This window comes from Coffea arabica, chromosome 11e, assembly GCF_036785885.1.
Source record: "Coffea arabica cultivar ET-39 chromosome 11e, Coffea Arabica ET-39 HiFi, whole genome shotgun sequence".
Lineage (NCBI taxonomy): Eukaryota > Viridiplantae > Streptophyta > Magnoliopsida > Gentianales > Rubiaceae > Coffea > Coffea arabica.
In genome coordinates, this window is record NC_092331.1 from 54,577,120 (window position 1) to 54,600,594 (window position 23,475).

Consider the following 23,475-nt stretch of genomic DNA (forward strand, 5'->3'; position numbering starts at 1 on the left):
GCCCGTTCAAAAAGTTTGCTAAGTACGACACCTATATTTCCCGTTTCTACACTGCAAGTAGGCGTTGAGAACAGGAGCAAATTTGGGGTATCAGGAGATTAGATTTTATCCATATTCATTTATTAGGTCAAGTATACATTAATCATATTATGTTACACAGCGAGTTTCCATATTTTGTGATGGACCAAATTATGTGTTAGTCTGTTTCCTTTTCTTTCTTTCTTTCTTTCTTTTTATCTTTTAACCAAAACAAAAAGAAGCCAAGAATTGGATACAAGTGAGAAATCCCAAGTCAAATAAATCAGAAGATCTGTTCATGTAGCATGGTCCTTGCTATTTAATAAGGTCACGGGAGTACTGCATGTAATGGCGTGTTAGTAATATCCAACATGATCGAGATGTGTGATCTAGAATTGCAAGAGAAGAAGAGTGTTGAAATGTCATTCATCCTTCTCTAGAAGTATAAATTTGGATCTTGATTAGTATTACAATCATGCATAATTTTGAGATTGTTCTATGTCAACCATTTTTTTTTGTTTGTGAATATTTAGTTTGAATTGGTTCAGTTCCGATTATCACCACAGGTAAGGACGTGTTTCCGAAATCATAGGTCATTTACAGAAATTCTTACAAATCGTCCACCAATACAGTCCTTACTGGAATTTGAACACATGACCTTTTATGAGAAAATGACTTATTCGGAATCATAGCTCGCTTACAGAGTCCTTACAAATCGTCTACTAAAACAGCCCTTACATAAATAGCGCAATTCGGACACATAATATTTTGTGAAAAAAATGAGTTATCCTTGCCAACTTGTGTTGGCATTCTACGTCAACCATACGTGCCTTTTAGCACTTTTTCAATTGAGTTAACAATATCTGCTACTAGAACCATACATAACTTTAATACTTTATTTTGTGTTTGATGACTGATAGACTACCATAAGATGGAAATTTGATATTTATAAACAGGTGATCATACAAAAGTATAGATACTTTTGTGAAACTTTCGTGAAACTTTCCCGGAAATTGTTAACCGACTTACATGTACTATTCAAGACAATTAAAACCTGAACTTTTAATATCTATGAACAGTTGTCTGTGAAACTCCAGCTTTAAACTTTTTTGTGTTTAAGGTTCTTCCAACTAATTACTTTTCTCTCCATTGCTCTACAGGCATATTCTAGAATGCTATACCAAATCGTCAAACGTAAATTCCAAAAAAGGTCTCAAGTTCTAAAACCAGCAAAACCATGATTTGACATATATTGGACATTTGGCATAACTTACAAAGCCATTGCATTAATCCATCCATATCTTACCAAGTGGCAGAAGAAGAACTCACTTGCAAAACCTATTTACCAAACAGTGCATATCACTTCACCTAAGCTAACCAAAAAGGCCACTTTGCATCGTTTTCAAATTAAGGCCAGCTAATGTAACATTCACGAGTCTATTCTTGTATGTGTGGTCTAGGTAAATATGCATAATATAATATGTGTATATAATGCATACATACATATGGATGTCTGAAAATGTAATGGCTATGATGCATATGTTTGACATCACATGTTTGGAAAATTGGAATGGTTTCTATATTCTTGTTTCTTTGTGATCCGTATATGTGCACGGAAGCATCATTTTTAGGGGTCAAAAAACTTAAGACATTGGTGGGATGTATATTTATACTTTTCAAACATTTCTTTCACTTGGATTAAAATGAAACTTCATTTTCATTTCCTAAAACCCCATCTGCACGTTGAGAAACCAGCACAATTATAACGACGTGGTTTCACAATCAATTGGCGTGGCTTAGCCGCTTCCTGCAAAACCCAAGATTTTCATTCAAAAACAAACATAAAACCCCTAAGATTCTCCACTGCTAATTAAAGTAGGTATCATTTTGCATGGCCGTGGCATTTTCATAAACTTAAGCGTGTTGAAAAATCTTGAAATACGTAAATTACTTTTTTACATGCAAATCACTTTTGTGTGCCCCTCAACCAGCCAAGTTTTTGCCTATATAAAGGACCTCATTTAGGCATCCTTTACACAATCATCATCCAAAGATACCAATTAATAGTTCATAGCAAGCAAAAAATTGATTTTGCATGGATAAGCTAGCTATCTTTGCGCTCTTTAGTTTTCATATTTTTGTTGCATCATTTGGGGTGGCAAATGCTGCAACATCATCATCCTTTTGTAGCCAAACCCCCTATCCAGACCTGTGCAATTCTCTCTCAATTAACACAATGTCACCTCAAACTTCCTTCAATGTTCGTGATGCTGCCCTTAAGTTCACTCTCTCCCAGGCTCAATATGTCCAAAAGCTCCTCTCAACCATGGATTTGAGTTCTCTCAATCAGCTAGGCAAGTCTGCTTGGGCTGATTGTGTAGAACTCTATGAAGATAGCATTGATAACCTCAATCGTGCTATTACTTCTGCCAATCCTACCAAATTGGATGATGCTCAAACATGGTTAAGCGCTGCTATTGCAAATCATCAAACCTGCCAAAATGGCTTTCTTGATTTCCAATTGTCTTCAAATTTGCAATCCTTCCCATTTCTTGTGAACAGCACCTTCTCAAAGCACCTTAGCAATTCACTTGCCATCAACAAGGCTGCTTTATCAGCAGCTGCTGCACATTCCAGCACTCAACAAATCAAAGGCAGGCGATTGCTGAGTTCTAATGGCTTCCCAGAATGGCTTTCTGTTGGTGATCGTAAGCTTCTTCAATCATCCGGTGGACCAACAAAAGCTGATATCACTGTAGCCCAAGATGGTTCTGGCAACTACAAAACCATTGCTGAAGCTTTGGCTGCTGCTAAGGGGAAGGGTGGCAGAGTTGTTATATACGTTAAACAAGGCATTTACAAAGAAAATGTCGTGGTAACCATGAAGAATATAATGTTCATAGGAGATGGAATCGATGCTACAGTTGTTACAGGCAACAAAAATGTTCAAGATGGCTCAACAACTTTTCGATCAGCAACATTCGGTGAGTTCATCATAAAGGTTTTCATCATTCAAAGTCCCACTGAAACTCAAAAATAGCAAATTTAAACATTCAATCAACAAAAAATCACTACATCAGTCATTGTTCCACGTAGACTTCTATTTGTCACATTCATTAACCTTTTCCTCTTTTCCATTAAGATGATTGACATAAAAATCAACATTTAAGTCACTATTTCTTCTCCTTTTTATTTCATTGGAGGATTCTTCTAATCCTCTTCCAGTTACAATTGAACGTTTGGAACTCAGCAATTTGCATATAGCATGAAAAGTAACTTGTCAAACATCCATGCACAATATTTTCGTCTCAACTCACGAGACAACCAATCCAAGTCGTTACGCTCTGGTGTCAAAACCCAATATTAACAAATATTTTTGTAGTCAACTTGAGCATTAACTTAAGTTATCTTTTGTTGCAAATGTCAACAGCAGAGAACTTCTGCAATTGTTCTTCATTCAAAGAGATAATTGACATCTTATTATATTATATATACCCTACTCTACTTTTATCATAATTTTCACACTAGTTTATCCTTCGAGGAAATAACTGACATCTCATTATGAAACAACAATATACTTAATGTATACACTTTCTCCACAGCTATTACTGGAAGTGGATTCATTGCTCGAGATATGACATTTGAAAATACGGCTGGACCTCAAAAACACCAAGCAGTTGCTCTGCGCTCAGGGTCAGACTTGTCAGTTTTCTATAGATGCAGCTTCAAAGGCTATCAAGATACCCTCTATGTGTATGCCCAACGCCAATTCTATCGCGATTGCGATGTGTATGGAACCCAAGACTTCGTCTTTGGAGATGCAATAGTTGTCTTTCAAAACTGCAATTTTAACCTAAGAAGGCCACTAGGTAATCAAATGAACACTCTCACAGCCCAAGCAAGAACTGATCCTAATGAAAATACTGGAATAATTATCCATAACTCACGAATCACTGCAGCTTCAGACTTGAAATCAGTTCAGGGTTCAATCAGGAGTTATCTTGGAAGGCCATGGCAAAAGTATTCAAGGACTGTAATCATGACAACTTCCATAGATAACGTGATTGATCCAGCAGGTTGGCTTCCATGGAGTGGCAACTTTGCTCTAAGTACACTTTACTATGCTGAGTATATGAACTCTGGACCTGGTGCAGCAACTGGCGGAAGGGTAAAATGGGGGGGATTTCATATTTTAACAAGTCCTGCAGAAGCTGGAAAATTTTCTGTCGGAAACTTCTTGGCCGGAAATTCATGGATTCCAGGAACTGGAGTGCCTTTCACATCAGGCCTGTAAAATAAACTAAAGTCACGTCTATTCCTTTTTTCATTAAGCTATTACTGAAAGGTATTGTCATTGTCAATTTATCAGAACAAGATTACTAGACTAGCATATCGATTTCATGCAATTGTTAATAGTATAAGTTTGCTCTGGTTTAGCTGTATAGATGGTGTGCCAAAGGCTCCTTGTAACATAGAATGAAAATCAACAAATAAAATTGCAACTTTTGCTTAATTTGTTTCATTATCATTGTGGATATATGATGTGCTGAATGGGACATAAACAAAGACTGTGCCCACAATAACAAAAACCTATCAGGAGAGCAACCATAGCATTATAAAAGAAAGGCAACAGTTCAACCAGTAATCATCCAAATTTTTGTGAGTTGACTTTAAATCTTAAAAGCCAGCCATGAGAAAATTATTAATCTATCATTCGGGACTTGCATTCGTCTATGCCAGTGAACACTGGGCATCTTAAAAGAAAGTATTGACTATTCTCAGTCTCCATTTTTTTTTCCTTCTTTTACGTAAAACTGTGATTTTCGTGAATAGCACACTGAATCTAATCCAAACTAACTTTAAAAATGCGCAGACTGACTCTAATCCAAAAGAACTCTATTTTATTGTAGAGTCTCCATTTTTTCTTGTTTCTCTGTCTTGTGACTTCTTCTACTGGCCTGGCACCAAAATTAAGCGTCCAAAATTCACCAAATATTTTACCATGTCATAAAGAGACAATTTTCTGACAAGTGAATGATTGATTATTTATGTGCTTCTAAATAGTTTGATTTTATTTAAAATTTGTAACTCGAAGGATTAAACTTTTATCCTGTGTATTTTGGACACATATGGTTCTGAATAAAGACGTTTGATTATTAACAAGATTAACGGGGTTTCCAGTGAAATATGCCTTAGCCTGTCTTGTTAAGAGTTCAAGAAATATTCACTGCATGCATGGAAAGTTCAGGAACATTTCAAGATGTAATCCAGTCCCGTCAATATTTTGTATTTTTTTAAAAACACTAGTTTTCTGTAATTTGGAAATTATAATTTGTGTGGCCCTGAATGAATTAGTTCAACTTAATTAGATGCAATTATTTTTTATCATAATTGTTCCAAATTAATGGGGAAAAAAAAAGCAAAAAATAACAAAACAAAAAGTAAAGACGAGACTCCTGGAAAGTGACTGGCGCAGCTTCTCCTCAGCAAGTTTTCGATAAGGCATTAGTCAATAAACGTGTTATGTGGAGCGACACTGTAGCTAGGAGTACCAATTGGACTTGTTCTTATTAAGTTGCGACCTGAAAGCTTTGTCAAATAATTACACTTTTAATTGCCAAGGAAACAAAAGTTATTTTACGTCTTTTTAGTAACAAAATCAAGGCCAAGGAAACTCATTGGCTAAATAACCTTGACGTCAAGTAAAGGGTGAAAGGGAGAACCACATAATGGAGCCCATAAAAGTCACCACACGACGTATTTTTCCATATCGCAGTCTCATCGAACAAGCAGTCAAGGTGCAGCACATGCCAACAAACAATGACTGCAGTTGATTTATATTCAAGACAATGGCACCAACGATTGCAACTGTTATTGTTTAAGAGATGATTTATGGGTTTCCCTTTTTTTTTTTTGATAGGTTGGAGGACGGTTCAAGCGCTCTACTTACAATTCCTTTCATCTCACCATCAAATCCAATCTTACCCTAAATGATTTCTAAGTTAGATTTGTCTTAAAATGGCAGTTCTTAAACTTGTATGTAGCAAATTATAAGGTGTATATAGTTTTTTATTCGTGAGACTCAAATAAAAGAAATATCTGGTGTTTATATTATGAATAAAATTATATATAATTGTAAACATACTCTTTTTTTTTATTTTTTTGGTGAAAAGGATGATTGTGTTAATAATGCCCAAAATATATGATACATGGACAAAGGTCCAATGACTGAAGGACAAAGGTACTATGAGCCATACAAAAGTGCATACTGGCACTGAAGAATAGAATTGATCAATTCTTCATCTTGACAAAGGCTTAAAGCGTAAATGCCAAGATATGTAGACAACACCATTCATCATTAATGTTATGTCTTTTTCTACATACGCTGTACAATTTGTTGGATGTTCTGTAGGGATATATTGTTCATGCAACTCTTTCCTTTATTTAAATTTATACCAGGCTCTGATGAAACTACATATCTATACTTTTGCATGCTGTATTTGAGATCTCGTTGTGAAATAAATATTTTGATGAAATTATATATGCAGTTAATTATTTTTTTTCACATGCCGATTCACTTACACATGTGTCTAGCTTGTGAGTCTGTCTTGAAGGATATGATCTTTATTGATAATATCACCCTTTATTTATTTGGGCTACGGGTGAACATATCATCCCTGCATCCTAATCCGCATTTAATGGCAGAATAATTCCTTCCAACTTAACCTTGTCTTCAAGATGACAAGCTTTAATAACATTTCCATGTAATTAAAAATCCAAAATATTAGCACATAAATCATAGGTCTACAAATTATCGGGAAGTCATGGTTTCATATAAAAAATTATGAAAAAGAAACTTAGTCCTGCAAACATTTATTTCTGTTTGAAAAAAAAAAAATGAACAGAAACAGAATGACAAGCCTCTATCTTCGAATGTAAGCCATACATTATTCTGACCTACTGGTCTATTACTTAAGGTGCTATCAAATAGTTAAGTGTATACTTTTTGTTAGTTAGGACATATTTAGCAAATCACTTTCATATTTTGTCTAAACAAACTACGCCATCGCAAATTAAGAGAAATAAAAGTTCATTTCACACATCCTCTGAAAACATAATATGGAGAAAACATAGACAAGAATAGTCAAATGGGAATTAATTCTCTTATTATTTCTCTAGCTAGTTTTTGTTGGACCATCAATTTCCTGCAATTTTCCAGCTTTTGTAGTTTCAGAATGTAAAATCCAAATTGAAACGAGATAATGCTTGTTTGTAAGCCAGTAGTGGATTATGACTTAGATGTATCTATCCTAACAAAAAAGAACGATTGTGGGGTAAGAGAAATTGCAAATTGTGTATTGGATTGGTCATTGCTGACAATTGATTTCGATGGTCATATATCATGGAATATTGATTATAAGAGAATTGACAAAATGTTCAGTCGTCCTCTTCCTTACACTTTCCCGTACTTCGCATGTCCTCACACCGTCATTTGGTAAATTCCTCCTCTTAATTTTTATCCTTTTATGGAAATGTAAAGGGAGAAAATATATGAGTTCAATTTACTCTTGAACCATCTAAGAATTTATCAGCAATGGTCTAAACCTTCAACAATCTAACTGTAAACGACTAATCTGTTCCTTCCAAACTTCCAACTGTGTGAGTGAACTCTCATCTATTTATATCTTAGTTCATTTGATCTTGCTATTATCTTAACAAAGATGTAAAAGAATAGATTGGGATTTAGTTAATCAAACTTCTACATAATAGTTCCTTATCTTCTCTATAATTAATAAGCTAGATTTTCCTCAAAAGTAAGACGTAAAAAAAGGTTTGCATGATGACTTAATACAGACATGCATAATGAATTATGCATGGATGTATATGTGATAGATGAAGCTATGGATGATTTCTGGATTTCGAGGATAATGGGCAGGAAAATGAAGATGATATCATCCCTTCTCAAATGACAGTCCAAAAAATTTCCACCATTCATTCTTGCTTAAGTCGCAATTGATTAGTACCACATTGTCATGTATTTCCTTAATCCTATTGGCTATACGTTTAGCTTTTTCGCTAAAAGCGCAAACTTTATGTTTCCATCTCTTTATTAGATTGAGAAATTTGATAAGGAGAGGTGGTTAGAATTTGAAAGTGTGTTTCTCGTAGCTGGAAATTGACTAAAAATGTCATATCCTTGTTTTTAGACGCAAATATGACTGTCTATGTTAGCAAATGATTATATGGCTTCCATCATTCACCAAAAATAAATGGAATTAAATGAGTAAAAATACTAGTGGCTCTCAAGTAATGAAGAACAATAGGAAAAAGCTAAAGTATTACGTCAATTGGAGTGTGTATACTTCAATTAGGTAAATATGTCTAACTGCTTTTCTTTTCATGGAAAAGCACAATAATATGGTGATGGTGAGATTGTGTTTGCCTTATAGATTTATATATGTCATTCAAAAGACATCTTAATGTTGTTGTAGGAAGTAAAATCTTCTCCACAAGCGCTCTTTTAAGTTGCATCACATCTTCCTTCCATTTCTCCTTTTGAGCACACCGATCACGTAAAATTTCATTACGTAGAATTCAAAAGATTAATTTTCATTAAAAGCAATTCAAAAGATTTGATAAAGTCCTTTTTTCCTGATTAATTTCTTCTGCGCAAATAATGGATTGGACGAACCAATTTGTAGAGTACAATAAGGAATAAGAGCTTGTTTGGATTGTCATCTTTTGTGGAGAAAATTTTGAGTTTTTAAAGAATAAGGAATAAGAGCTTTTGGATTGTCATTTTTTGGGGAGAATTTTCGAGTTCTTAAGTAATATTTCCACATCACATTTTTCAACTATCAATTTATCTCATATATTCAGGGACAGGACCAAATATTTAAATTTAAAAGGGATGAAATATATATAGGACTTTTTTTCACAAATTCTTCTAAACTAATGCAATCTAAACAACCTCTAGCGTAGTAATGGTTTGACTTGTCAAACCAAGTAACAGCAATTTTTCTCCGGTATTTGTTTCCACTCTAATGATGAAACCTAACTAGGTGGTCCTAACAAAAAGAAAAATCATCAACATGCTTCACTCAATTAGTACCAATAAAATTTAGTACTAGTATGGTAAAAATTAAGCTTTTTGGATCAAGCTACATCAAAATTATTTTGATGGATCAAGCTCAGCTATCAAACAACCACACTCAATCGCCTAACTACCTCGCTTAATTAGTGGACCAAATTTCAATAATTGCCTTCGATTCATAGCGTAAGCTCAATGGTCTTACAAGTGTGGATCTAACAAGATGAAAAGGCATGGATCTTATCTATAGGACTAAAAAAGCAAGGAAAAGAAATGAAAAAGATGATAGTTACTCCATGTAGGGAAGAAACGTATGAAATCAGAGTTGCATAAAATGGTATTTGGCTTTTGCTCAATTGGGGATATATGCCTATAAGAGGTATCAAAGTCAGATAAACGCTGACTTAGCCTCCAAAGCATGGCTGGCCTAATTCCAGGTTAGGACTATCCTAAGGGGCTCTCGTGGTCTTTGGGGTAGCTTTTCACAGTCATCGAGTCTCTTTTTCGTCTTCGTCTGAAAAGAAATGAATGGAAAAAGAAAGAGCCACCCCCCCCCCCCCCCCCAACCCTTCCAAAACAAAAAAAAAAGGTAGAAGCATCTTCTGAATTATTGGGTCCGTTCTGGTTTTTTATATTGGGTCAGCTGATGGACGAAATGTTTTGCAGCATCTATCTTTCTTTCTTTTTCTTTTTCTTTTTTTGTTTTGCCCCATTAAGGTTTTGTTTTCTTGTAATTAACATCTTTGTTGAAGGGGTTGCAATGCGAAACTATTCTTGTGGATTGCTTAATAGCAGTGATCCAAACGTTCACGTGACCACATACAAGGACCACTTGAAATGGAGCACTGAGAACTGGATTTCGACCCTGTGAAAAGTAATCTATGGACGAGAGATTAGGGAATTGACCCTTTAATTTGTTCTCTAATTCGTACGACAAAAGTATGCACTTTAGTGTTTATCCATATAAGATGCTGCTTCCATCGCTGATGTGGTGTGACCAACAAGTTATAAATTGGAGTTCAGTTGGCCCCGACATTGGGAAAATTTGAGCATTCAACAATGCTGCAACAAGTGAAGCAGAGCTTTCACTCCACCCAAGACAATGGACCCCTTCAATCTGGCTAACTCAAGATTGATGTCATGATACTATCGCAATAGTTACTTGGACTAATATTTGATTCAGAGCCAATACCATACTGATCCGAAACCAGAGCCAAAAGAACCATACTGATTCATGTCATAATACACTTACTATCTCAATAGTGAGTTACCTGGGAATGTTAATCATGTTGCCTTTGGTTTCCTGTAAAATAAGTTTGGGATAAGACTTGATTATTCAGATACCCTTTGCATTGCATTATTGTATGGAGATAATGTCATACTTAATTATGAAAAAAAGAATAAAGATTGGAATTTTTTGATGCATTTCAAAATATGGGTAACTAAAACTTTCGAGGGTCCCAAGTATCTGTTCTTTGATTCTGTGTGATCATGGATGAGTGTTTTATATTTTTCCTGAAATCTTGATTTTTTTGGCCCCAGCTCATTTGTCTTCCGAACTATTTTCTTAAAAGAAAACTCTTTATTTTTTTTTTTATTTTCTTCAAATCTTCGGATTTTATGATAGAAAAACAGTTCTTTCTTCCCCTACCGTTTTGGATGATTAAAAGAGTTTAACTTTTGTTCCTTTTCCATTACCATACCAGTATTTTCTGAAACCATCTCCAGGCTAGGCATGACTAAAGTTGGGTTTACATTCCTCCAACACCTTCCTTATTCATAGCGTTTGGTGGAGGAGCAAAAAGTGCAGGCGCTTGTACTTTCCGAACTTGATGACAAATGCCATGGTCTCCAGAAGGATTCTAATTCCAATGGAGAAGAATTCAAGGACATCATTGTCATCATCAATATGGTCGCAAAGTTGAAAACTTTGGCTTGTACCAAACAGACGTTATGCAATAATTCATTATGCATACCGATACCCTGCCTGAGTTACTTTTAAATCTGAAGGAATTTGACGACCGACATTAATTTTTCAAATGAGTAATACACCTTAAAAAAAAGATAGCAGAAAGAATTCAAGTAGATTTGCTCGACTGTATATACAATTTTTAAAGTAAAATCAATGCGGAAGATAGGGTAAAAGAACAAATTATAAACTACAGTAAAAGAGACGCTATATTAAAGACAATGAGGTGCCGAAAGTTACCCGACCATCCAAAGTTTTACGTGCAAAACTGGAAACCCAAGTCCACAGATATTCTCATCAAAAATATGCCCACCATATTAAGGCCGCAAAAATACAAAAATTACACAAGTCGATACATGGGAGTATCCATAGACTGGAGCAGTACTGGCTCATAACAGCAGTTATACCATTTATTTGTGCTGTAAGACGTACAATTTGTTAAACTGCGTAACAGTATGATCTTATGTGATGACTGTGGGGGCAGATCTGCCGGTGAATGCTTCCATCTTAGAGAGCTTAATAGCAACTTCCACCTGAGGCGATAAAAAACCAGTTTTAGAGACGAGGAGGCTGAAATAGATTCATGTTAGATAGGTATGAAAACATGCGCTGCAATATCTCACCAAAGGAGCAAGTGCTTCTTGAGAATCTCTCCCAGTTTTTGAAGAATCCTTCTCATATTGCTCGATATAAACACGAATAGTAGCACCCTCTGATCCAGTTCCAGAAAGACGGAAAACCTGATGCAAGAGGAAGGTGTGGTGAAGAGAGAGAAAGATACATCTACGATATGAAATAGTCAACAAGGCTCATATCCTGATTAATCGTTCCTTCTGTGTTCATTGTACTCTACTTGAAACATAATAAGAAATACTACCTCGTTGCAGTAATGCATTTAATTATTAGAAACAAATTTAGACATTTTTTAAGCTTCAAGGGCTAGGACTTTACCAATCGCGAACCATCTTCAAACAGATATCGGATACCCTGATGCTTAGAGATGGAACCATCCACTGGATCTTTATACTCAAACTCATCAGCACAAGCAACATTTGAAACGTCTGAACGTAACCCTTTTATTATTCTGCATTACATGAACAGGCAAGGTTTTCAGAAAAAAAAACGCTACCTCAAACCAACACTAGCAATTGAATATCATCTGGTAGAAGTTCCCTCAACACTGACATTCAAGTTTCAAGCATTCATCCAAATCATCGGAACGCAAGGTATCAAACAAAAGTGATGCTAAAACACTTGTGCCACACAAATCATTTTGGCATGTCTCCCAAGTGATGAGCTAATTATATTGGAAACCATCAACTGACAATTCCCACATCTTTTCTCTTTTTTGTCAAACATTATATATGTATTTCACGCCTGTAAAAGGGTCAGGCTAATTGGTGATAATCTCTGATTCATGAACTTTATTCAAGTCGTTAAAATTAGCATCCAATGCTCATATCGAGTTTTGACAGTGTTCCTTTGATGAGAAATTCCTGCCGGGTGATGCAGCAGTAGAGATGAAGACAACTTTGTCCAACAATAACTAGAGTCACATTTGCCTTCCTCAAAGATAGGCAAGAGTTTCCTTAAAATGAGAACATATTCAGTGAAAGCTACAGAATCTTCACATGAAACGCCAGAGAGGACTTACCTTTCTCTTTTAACTTAACTGCAGAATATAAGCATACAAACAAACTTTTCGACACGAGCAAGGCAAGCAGAAGATACTAAGAGCATTATCTTCTGACAACATTACAGAGCCATCTTTTGATTCCAATCACAGATAGCCCTAGCTAAACTCTGAAAAACAGTTGATATAGAATGATGACACATTTTCTCAACTGGAGAACATCTGCCCATCAACAGACTCTTTTACTTGATTCAGAAGGCAGAGTTAAGAGAAATGTAGTTTGTTCACTTTATTGATACTATTGACTCACGCAAACAAGTATTTGATGCCCTTCAATGCTGAGAAGAAGTGGAGAAAACAAAGCGATTGGTTACTTAGATTAAACGTGTTCAAATTCAGAGGTTATCAACCATGACAGTAGAAGATATCTAATGTCAGAAAGTTGTTACACAAGACTCTCAACCCATTTACATTAAGTCTAAGAAACTTGTCATATTCATTTTAGTGTTTCAAAAAGAAGCAGAACAAATCCTATTTAGACAGAGTAAAAGAAAGAAGCATACTCATTCACTTCACCGAGGGATGATTGCAGCTTGACCAAATGTGCCATCAAGTCCTTTGCACCACCTGCATCAACATTCTTGTAGAAAAAAAGCCACATTGTTTTAGACACAATATATTACCATTATATCGTTCAACTTACTTAGTCCGAATCAAAAAATACCATATATGCAGGTTGCAAGAAATGAATAAGCATTTCTACATACTGCATGTACCTCGTAATCATATCGAGTGTAATAGTGGCGTCCATAGACAGACCAATGCTGACGAACAATGTCTTCAACAGTCACAAGCTTCCCTCCACCTAAGTTATCTTTGTTTTTGTAGGCCAGTATGGATAGCCAAGCCAAAACAGCCCAGATTCCATCTTTCTCGCGTATATGATCCGAGCCTACCAGCGAACCAATTAAGTAGCTTATTGTTATTCAGCTCTTTAGTTGTTTTACAACAGATATAGCTCTTTTTGAACAGTTAAATCTTAAAGGATATGAAAAAGAGCTTACCAGTTCCAAAACTTTCTTCACCACAAACTGAACACATTCCAGCATCCATTAAGTTACCAAAGAATTTCCAGCCAGTAGGCACCTATATAAAAATAATAGTCAGAAGACTCATTGCATGGACAAGGAACTACACTCAATTCACAAAGATTCACTGCATAGGCAAGGAACCTCACTCAATTACCAACCTCCCACCCCAATCCAACTCAAAAAATGGAAAACTTAAAAGAAGGGAATGTATTAAAGCACCTCAAAGAATTTCAGGTTGAGATGTTTAGCCACAACATCAAGAGCAGCAGATGTTGGCATACTCCTGCAAAAGAAAAGTTAAACACAATTAAAACCTTTTTTGATAAATTTACCGAAAGGTCACGCATGTCTGTATACATACATAGTGTGTGAAGTGAGAGCATGTATGCGTGTGGATATACATCCAGCGATACCAAAAGGACATACATGTACCAGGAGAAAATTTTAATCATGAAAAAGCAGGATTGGGACACATTCAATGTACATGAAGATCAGACAATAGCAAGTCTGAGCAAAACCTGGCAACTCCTTTTAGACCACTGGAAAAGTAAGGGATGGCTTCAACAGCATTTGCAGCAATAATAGCAACCGAATCAGATGGAGTGACAAAAAACCTGACACCAAATGAATACAGTTTAATGTAATTTTGAGCAACATGACAGTTGTCACCAAAAATGAGTACGAAGCTACCTTTTCCCAAGGATCATGTTACGGTCAGCATCCCCATCAGCAGCAGCACCAAATTCTGGTGGCTCACTTTCATTGTTAGTCTTACCCAATCCCATGCGAGCAACTAACTCTTTTGCATAGGTAAGATTAGGATCTGGGTGCCCTCCGCCAAAGTCCTCCTGCTCGGGCAGAAGTTATGAACAAGTCAGTCGAAGAATGTAATTCTGTTAAAAGAAGCGGGAAATATACAACGGTTTAACATTTTCATTTAATGCAACAGTAGCAGGAAAATAAACTCAAGACCTTTGGTACGCAATTCAAAAGAGAGCTTTCTTCTGCACCAAGCTCTTCAACAAATATACGCTTTGCATAAACTCCAGCAACCCCATGAAGTGCATCATAACTGCAGAACATGACCAGCCGTTAAGCATCCAAACAATTGCGTAGAATAGGGAAACAGAGCATTCAGAATTTTACATATGAAAGAAGGGTATGACAAGCATACCAGAAAGTAAAGTTTGGAGATGATAGCAGCTTCCGAATAGACTCAAAATCAAATATGGACCTGTTATCAGATTAAAACAAGTTATAGACAACTTAAAAAAGGAGTGAAAAATAAAGCTAAACTGGAAGAATCCCAAGCATAACAAAGCTGCTTTGAATATTCTCACAGAAGCAGCAAGGATGGCAGCATAAATTATTTATATAAGATCTCTGGTAAAGCAGTAATACATAAGGTAAATCTCCTATCTACTACAGATCTAGATTCAGAGTAAAGAGAGATGTTTGCAGCATACAAGCAAACCATTCACTCTTCGTACAACTAAAACAATTCGAAATGCTTCAAAAACATCCCACAAAAGTGGTGTGTGTTTAACTGCTTACAGGTATTATTGACTCAAGTACAACCCCAAACTTAAACAAGAATTAACATTTAACTTGTATATAAGATCATCAAAGATCTAAAAATAATATGGCATGCATGATATGCTAATATAGAATTCAATGAAATCTCATATGCAAGCTGCAGAAATACCACTCATCTTCAGGACATAAAGGATGGGAATGCACTACACAAATGTCTTTGAAATTTTTAAAAAAAGAAAAAAAATAGTCATAAGCTTCTACTACTCTAAGAAGATAACATACTTCATCAGTTTCACATAATCAGTGGTTGAATCAAAAACATCAACGTCAAATTGCCCCTCTGGACCAGTAAAGCTTGAAACACCTACTGTACTGATGTCCACCTGACAGAATTTCAAATCATGTTGGAATATCAGATCAATGAAAAAGTAAATTGAGTCCAAGGAAAACAGACAAGATTTAAAAGCACTTCATACATCTGGCAATCCTTCTGCAATCAAATACTCCTTTATTGTTTTTGTATTCTCATAGATCTTATCAGTAACTGACTCTGGAGCAGGTCCACCATTTTCCATGTTGTATTTAATTCCAAAATCCTGCAGTCAAAATAGTCCACACAACAAGAGATGACTTAATCATCATTCAATTTGTTTCTGAAATTCCTTATTCCAGGATATATGTTATATGAGTTCTACAAAAATCATTCTCCAACTAGGCAACCATAATGACATGCCTTCACTAGTATTCAAATTACAATTCAACTATTACTGGCTAAAACAGAACCATCAAGAAAATTAGGTATTTGCAAAAATCAAAGAACTTCACTGCAAAATACAGAAGTAAGGTCTTCATTCCTAGGTCATATGCCTTCTTTTCCCTTGCAACGTGTTATCAGGTATCTACAATTCTCATCCAAGTAACTAATATACTTGTAAGTATTAAGTCTAATCCTGACATCTTTTGTGTTCCCATCCAATTCTCATCAACTAGATAAAGAGACACTAAGAAAACAAGAGCCAAATTCTATTATTTCTTGACATGGACAAGAACATGCCATAGACAACATTCACAATTCTACCTTGCTTTTAACACTTTTTTTCCTCCCTCAAATTAATCAAAAATCTGTAGTCATTAGTTCCAAAAGAATTTTCTAAACAAGTTATTTCCCTTTCTCCAAAAATTAAATTTCTGTCTCCAACTCTTCGCAAGTGTCAATTGACAAACTCTGCACCTCTTCATCTCTCCAGCATTTTTGACTTGTATAACTGTACAGTGAGATTTATAAACGTTGGCCTAAATTAAGTTTTCAAGTTTTCTACATCCCTAAGGTTTTTTTTAAGTGGGTGGATTCTATCCTAGTAAATTTGCCTATACAGAAAAGCCTTGCTCAACAATGACTAAAAGATTATTAAATATGGAAATGAGGCTCTTGAAAGAATTTCTTATCAACATGAACAGAAAGTTTAACACCTAAGATGACGAAAGCTAAAAAAATTTTCTCTCACGCACATCACCAAAACCATTAAAGAAAACCCTAAAGCAAAAAAGAATGAATGCATAAATAGACTCCTTATGAATGAAATGCTCTTTTCAGCAAGGCATGTACAACATCAGTACATTAAGAAAATACAGCACAAACTAACCTCATGGGGTCCACCAGGGTTGTGACTTGCAGTCAAAATAAATCCTCCGTTTGCCTTAGATCCCTATATTCAGTTGAGAGAGAGAGAAGAGTATCAGTGTCAACATTGAAATAACTTATACATTTCTGGAACATTGGGGGAAAAAGTCATAGGAGAAATGCAAAGGAGATACTCACATCATGGCCAACTCTGTCACGTATAACAGCCGATACAGCAGGAGTAGACAACAATCCATTCTGACCAACCCAAATTCGTCTTACTCCATTTGCAGCTGCCATTTTAATAATGATCTGACACATATACAACAGAGTCATTTCCAAAAGCAAGCCATGCATGGTCCGCAGTTCTGCACTTTCTAGCCCAGCAAAAGAAAAAAAGCCCACACTGAGGAGCAAAATGTTTGAACTTACATGTAAATGCAAGTTATATTCTGCATCTAAAATCATACATTATTAGTTGTTGCAGCATGAAACTCATAAGCCTAGTTATATTTTGCAACACTGACTTTTTAAGTCCTTTCAGAGAATCAATTAAAATACACCTTCAAAACAAGACTCATCTCCTCATGATAATAAAGTCACAGCAAAGGAAACAAGACATGTTTAACATCAAGAAGTAACATCAGAGTCTGAGATGTTAAAATCGTCTTCTATTGAATAGTTCATGGTGTGGCAGGTCCCATGTAACGTACTACATAGACCATTCAAACTAAAATAGAAAAGAGCAGGGCTCTGAGTGAGTACCATTCGTGAATTCAGTGGCTGGATAATTGAAAACTTAAAATTTGTAACCGCAACACTAGCCAGTGCTAATTAATTCATGAATCGAAAGAGTATCATCCTAAAATAAAGCACTTTAACATGCATAAAGCTGCACACTTTTCAAGAACTTTACCTGGATTGCATCCTTTGAATAGTATCGACCATCACCAGAAACAACCAGTGTAGCACCTGGAACATGGAGAGATGCAGGAAGAAGATGATAAATCAAAAACAAATATCAGAGACACAGATGTACTTCATTAAGAAAGTTTACAGTCTCCTTCAACTTCAGTTACAGTTGAAACAATACAAATTAGATACAGTTCCTTTTAACACCAATTAAGAGCAAAGCATACAATCTTGTTTTGGAGTTAGTCAAGCTAACTTTCTGCTGCAATTATTATTACACCTCAGAAACTTCAGGTGGCATGCATTGTTGGACAAAAGGAAGAACATAATACTTGCTTCCAGCAATATCAATCTCCTGAAGCTTTCAAACATTCAACACAAGCACCTCTTGTATCCCTAAAATGTGCAATCGCTAAGCAAAAACAGACCAAAATCATGTTTCACCTGCTCTGAGATGATACGGATACTTGTATCATGAATGCTTTAACAGATGGTTTATCTGAACACTGTTCTGAAGTAAGCACTGATTTGATACTAATATTGAGGAATGCTTTATCTAGATTATACCACAGTAAGGTTGGATTGCCACTGGATCTCTAAATCACCATTCCCACCAGAAAACTATCAAAAATCTGCGTTCCTTAAGTGTGTACCTATTGCTGCTACATTTCAGCCTCGTGCGTGAACAAGATTCTATTGAATTTGGTGGTGACATGCACAGAAGCATCTCATTTTGCCTTCACTCAACAAAGACAAGACACAATAAATGCAGAAATCATAAAAAGTTTCTTCCTTGCAATCAAATTCACAAAAAGTTAACCTTGGAGCCTTTGACATATAGCCTTTGACATTTAAACTTTGAACATAAACCCAGCAATCTACAACAGGTACCAATTGAACAAACTAAAAGTAAAAACCCAAATCACCTCTGACTTTATCAGCTCCAAGGGCATAGAATGTTGACTGCACAAAGTTGTGCAAGTAATGAGGCTGAGTAAAAACCTTCACCTGCAACAATCCAATCATGATCACGTTACATCAGAACAAGCCAAACGGAATAAAAGACATTGTGAAAGGCTTTATTTGTTCATATCCAAAACAAATCCAGGCTACTGCAGTCCGTGAGATCTGCATTACATAACATATTACACCACTCAACTAAGAAAATCAACTTTCTCTATAGCATATTCTGCAATTCATCCATTGATTAATAAAACTCACGAATCAACCAAACCGACCACTTAGAAGCCGAAAAGCAAAAGAAAAAGACAGAAACTCAGGTAATCTTCCAAATTTCAAATCGATGCAATGCAAATGCGATGCAGTAACAGATCATAATCAACACAAATGCATATGATTCACGGATCCAAAAAGAGAAAAAATAGAAGTTCAAATATGAACAAAACATGATCAAATTAAAAGAAATATCGATACTACTAAGACGCTAAGATCATCATCATCGATAAAAATGATACATTTTTCAATAAATTTCATAAGAATTAAACTATTACGGTTAATGATTGGATTCGTTTCCATTTCTTTGGGCGAAGAAAGAAGGAAGAAAAGAAAATTATTAAGCAAACCTTCTTGCGGAGGCCGGAGGTGCCAGGCTTCTGGCCGTCGAGCGGCGTAGTTTCAACGCGAGCTACCTGGAAAACCACCATTGTTGTCGTCCTGGTTTGTTTGTTGTTGTTGAATTAGGTTCAAAACTGCAAAATGAATCAGAGGTTTCCAATCAGCATATCCCTACTGATTTATACGCATGAGAGTATATATAAGGATTCCGTTGAAGTGAGTGTGTGAGAGAGAGAAAGCACGTGGCACCTGAGCTAGAAGAGATGAGGGAGTGACGGGTGTGAGAGAGAATCCAGAGGGAAAAGGAAAAGGAGGGAGAGCAGTAATATGTACGCAAAGAAAAAGGAACGGAATGAGGTGCAGCTAAGAGGATGGGGAAGAAAACTAGGGAAGTGACTCGGATTATTCTGCGTGCGATTCTATGGCCTTGCTATATTCCACAATTTAATCCTCTTCTTCAGTTTGTATTAGAATAGATCCCAATTTCTTTTGCAGTATTTTTAGACCACGTTAGGCTCACATGTAGATGGTTTTTGTCTGGCTGCCCACAATGTCAAGTTATCAATCGCTTGTGGATTTAGACACTAATGAATTTGCGCTTGAACAATTGACAAAGCTTTTGGATTGTAACTTTTTGTGCGAAAAATATATTGTAATAATGCTGCGATATACGTGAGGTGAAAAGATAATTGTAAAATATGTTGAGGAAGTATTTTAAAATTTTTTATAGAAAACTCACAATCCAAAGAGAACCTTAATTTTTTCATGTAAAATTTGAATTACTGCAAACAATTTGTGAATCCTTGTCAAAAGGGGTGGAGCTGTTATGTATTATTCATAATGGATTTTTTTTTCGAGTGAATGATAGATAGTTTTTAATAGAAATGTTCACTACATGTTCTTGAATTCTTTTGATTATGAATGGCAAAAGATGGCCATTTTGGGAAATGGGTTTCACAAGTTCCATTTCACACAAATTAGGTGTAAATTAATAATTTGCTCTCAACTTGCACCAAATTGCACTTAACTTACACTAAATTAGTAGTAATCAACTTATATTAAACTGTATTTGACTTACAACAAATGATACCAAATCAACATACGTCGAACTACACCTACTTTATACTAAATTGTACCTGATTTACATAAAAATTCTATTGATTTACATCAGAGGTCAATTTGTGCAAAATTGTATGAAACACAAATTGTTAACCCTAAATCCGTCTTTTTGGATACTGTTGGGCTGACACATAGATCATTTTGGCTGGCTGTCCAAATTAGCAACTCGTGAAAAATAAGTTAAGAAGTTTGGGCGCGAAGAATTGGCGCAGATATACGAGAATTTGTATCCAAATTGACCTTGACAGACCCCTGAAAATTTCCATAAAAATTGATCAACTCCTTCAGCCTCTTCTCTATGAAGGCCTAAATTTCTGCTCTGTTTGCGGGTTATTGGGACATGATGAAGGCAAATGCATTAGTTTCTCAACAAAGGCAGCAGAGCTTTCCCGTTCAGTTGTCATTTCTCCTTCACAACACCACTATCTCCCACCGAAACCAAAAATTTTTCCGATCTTGGGCCGAAAACCTTCACGAGCCAGTTCAAACGGTTCAAAATCAATCCGTTCTTTGACCAACTCACTCCTACCTACATGCTATCCCAACCTTTACACAAAATTAACTTTCCTCGACTACAACAATCTCTGACTCTGCTGTTACGCATACCAATACTCCGCCCATTTCTAAGTCAAACTCTCAACCCCAAGTTTCCCTTACACCTAAACCATCCTCTCCAGCTAGCACTTTACACCAAAATAGACAACCTTTGCCTGAGATAGGAAGCAGAAACTCTCTCTCCACCCTCTGTACCACCTGCAAAATATACAATATGCTACCTCAAAAATCCTTCTCGGCTCCTCGTTCACCCCCCTCAAAACAAAACCAAAACACACTCCAAAAGCTTTCACCTTCACACAACCTTCATCTTCTCGCAACAAATACGCCTAGCACTCAAGCCAACCATGACCTTTCCATTTTCTCATCGCCGTCACCAACAAAGAAACAGTTTCAATCCACTTCACCGAAGAGATCCAATGGATCGTCTCTCTACCACTCTCCCCTCCAGTCACGAAGCCAGAAGAGGGGAAAGACTCCCAAACGGGACATCCTACCTCCCAGGGAGACACTGGTTCTCTCGCCCTCAACATCAACCTCTCATGCGTCAAGTTTGGTGCCCAAGAAATCACCTGCTGGGGACTGCTCCCACCCCTCAACCTATCCAAAGAATGGCAGTCTCAAACCAAAGACCAGAAAAATTCCAGGAAACCATGGATCTGGGTTCACCCGTGGGTCACCTCCAGATGTGGAGCAACGATACAAGTGCAAGAATCATCATCAACTTCGACCTGACCAGCACAAACCTCTCAGGACCAAATCCCACAGATGATTTGCCAATTTACCACTCTCTTAGGATAAGAGAAATGCCAGAAAAGAATCGCAGACTTCTAACGTAATCGCATGTAGAAGACCATGTCCTCATATTAGCGCCGGCAGAAAATTACACCCTCTCTATCTCCCACTTAATCTTAAACTTCCTTTCTTTAGAAGAAAAGGTGGTGGCTCTTACTCTTATAAGAGAGGTCGAAGGGGCAAGGATATTTGTTGCATGCCCCACACCCCTAGACTTTCCTCTGCCAGAACACTTTCATTACAAAATGGAGGTTCAACCAAGGGCATCTCGCCTGCACACTTGGACTCCTGCTTTGGTAGGACCCAGTCAAGGACCATCTTGAAAGAACAAATCTTTGTTCTCTCCAACTCAACTACATGACTCTTCATTAATGAAGATACTAATGTGGAATGTACGTGGTGCGGGTAGTACCGCATTTAGAAATCACCTTTTTCAACACATTCACACTCATCAGCCGGGTATTGTCATTTTGGTTGAAACCAAATTGAGTGGAGACAGAGCAATTGCCATGTGTAACAGCCTGCCCTTCAACAACTACAAAATTGTAGATGCACAAGATTTCAAAGGAGGAATATAGCTACTTTGGAATGATGCTCAAGTGAAGCTTGAAAGCATATCAAATGACCTCCAGGTTATTCGTGCTATGGCAAAGGTACACCCTTATGATACCCCTTGGTTTATTAGTGCTATTTATGCTAGCCCTTCTCTGAATAATAGAAAAATTCTCTGAAAAAATCTTAAAATCACCTCTGATACTGTTAATCTCCCCTGGATTGCATTGGTGATTTCAATGAATTGCTTAATCCCTCTGACAAATTTGGTGGGAAACTTTTAATTAATAGTAGAGTTGCCTTGTTTAAATGTTGTTTAGACTATTGTGGACTCATGGACATGGGCTTCTCCGGTCCAAAGTTCACATGGACTGGGAAAAGATTCAATAGAAAATTTGTCCATGAAAGACTTGATAGAGCTTTTTGCAATCACTTGTGGCGCACCCTTTTTTATACCGCCAATGTGTTGCACCTCCTTCGCACTAGATCTGATCACTGTCCCATCTTGATTAATCTCAAACCCCATCTCTCTTGTCCTGCTCTAAAAATTTTTTGGCTTGAAAGATTTTGGCTTAGACACCCTTCTTTTGCCTCCCTGGTTGATCAAGTTTGGAATAACCCAAACAAACCCTTTCCTGATACCACTAAACGGTTTACTGATTTGGTGTCTTCTTGGAGTTCTATGACCTTCGAGAATCTTTTCAAAAAAAAAGGGAAGCTTCTCAATAGATTGAAGAGAATTCAATCATCGCTTCAAAACCATCACTCAAACTTTCTCGCCCAACTGGAAATTTCTCTTCAAGGTGATTATAATCATGTCCTTAATCAAGAAAAAGATCTTTAGGCAATGAAATCTAGAATGAATTATCTCTGTTGGGACAACCTCAGTTCTAAATTTCTCCAAACCATTGCAGTGTGTAGGAGAAACAAGAACAAAATCTCTTGTCTTAAAAATGAACTAGGTAACTGGGTCATTGATCCTTCTCTTATCAAAAACATCTGCAAAAA

At 36.4% G+C, this 23,475-nt stretch overlaps 2 protein-coding genes across 2 annotated transcripts; one reads left to right on the forward strand and one right to left on the reverse strand.

Moving 5' to 3' along the window:
• The first annotated feature begins 2,069 nt into the window (after positions 1-2,069).
• On the forward strand, positions 2,070-4,531 carry LOC113718774 (pectinesterase-like). Its single transcript, XM_027243689.2, has 2 exons — positions 2,070-3,002; positions 3,621-4,531. The coding sequence occupies exons 1-2, from the start codon at positions 2,114-2,116 to the stop codon at positions 4,310-4,312; spliced, it is 1,581 nt and encodes a 526-aa protein (XP_027099490.1). The 5' UTR covers positions 2,070-2,113; the 3' UTR covers positions 4,313-4,531.
• Positions 4,532-11,269: 6,738 nt separating this feature from the next.
• Positions 11,270-19,908, reverse strand: LOC113718928 (phosphoglucomutase, cytoplasmic). The gene is made up of 19 exons (XM_027243862.2): positions 19,696-19,908; positions 19,455-19,580; positions 18,798-18,879; positions 17,876-17,931; positions 17,158-17,271; positions 16,982-17,044; positions 15,815-15,934; positions 15,621-15,721; positions 14,977-15,036; positions 14,775-14,874; positions 14,493-14,650; positions 14,321-14,416; positions 14,022-14,085; positions 13,776-13,857; positions 13,488-13,663; positions 13,275-13,351; positions 12,030-12,162; positions 11,702-11,818; positions 11,270-11,611 (listed from the first exon to the last, which is right to left on the reverse strand). Exons 2-19 carry the CDS (start codon positions 19,533-19,535, stop codon positions 11,540-11,542), a joined length of 1,752 nt encoding a protein of 583 aa, XP_027099663.1. The 5' UTR covers positions 19,536-19,580; positions 19,696-19,908; the 3' UTR covers positions 11,270-11,539.
• Positions 19,909-23,475: the final 3,567 nt, after the last annotated feature.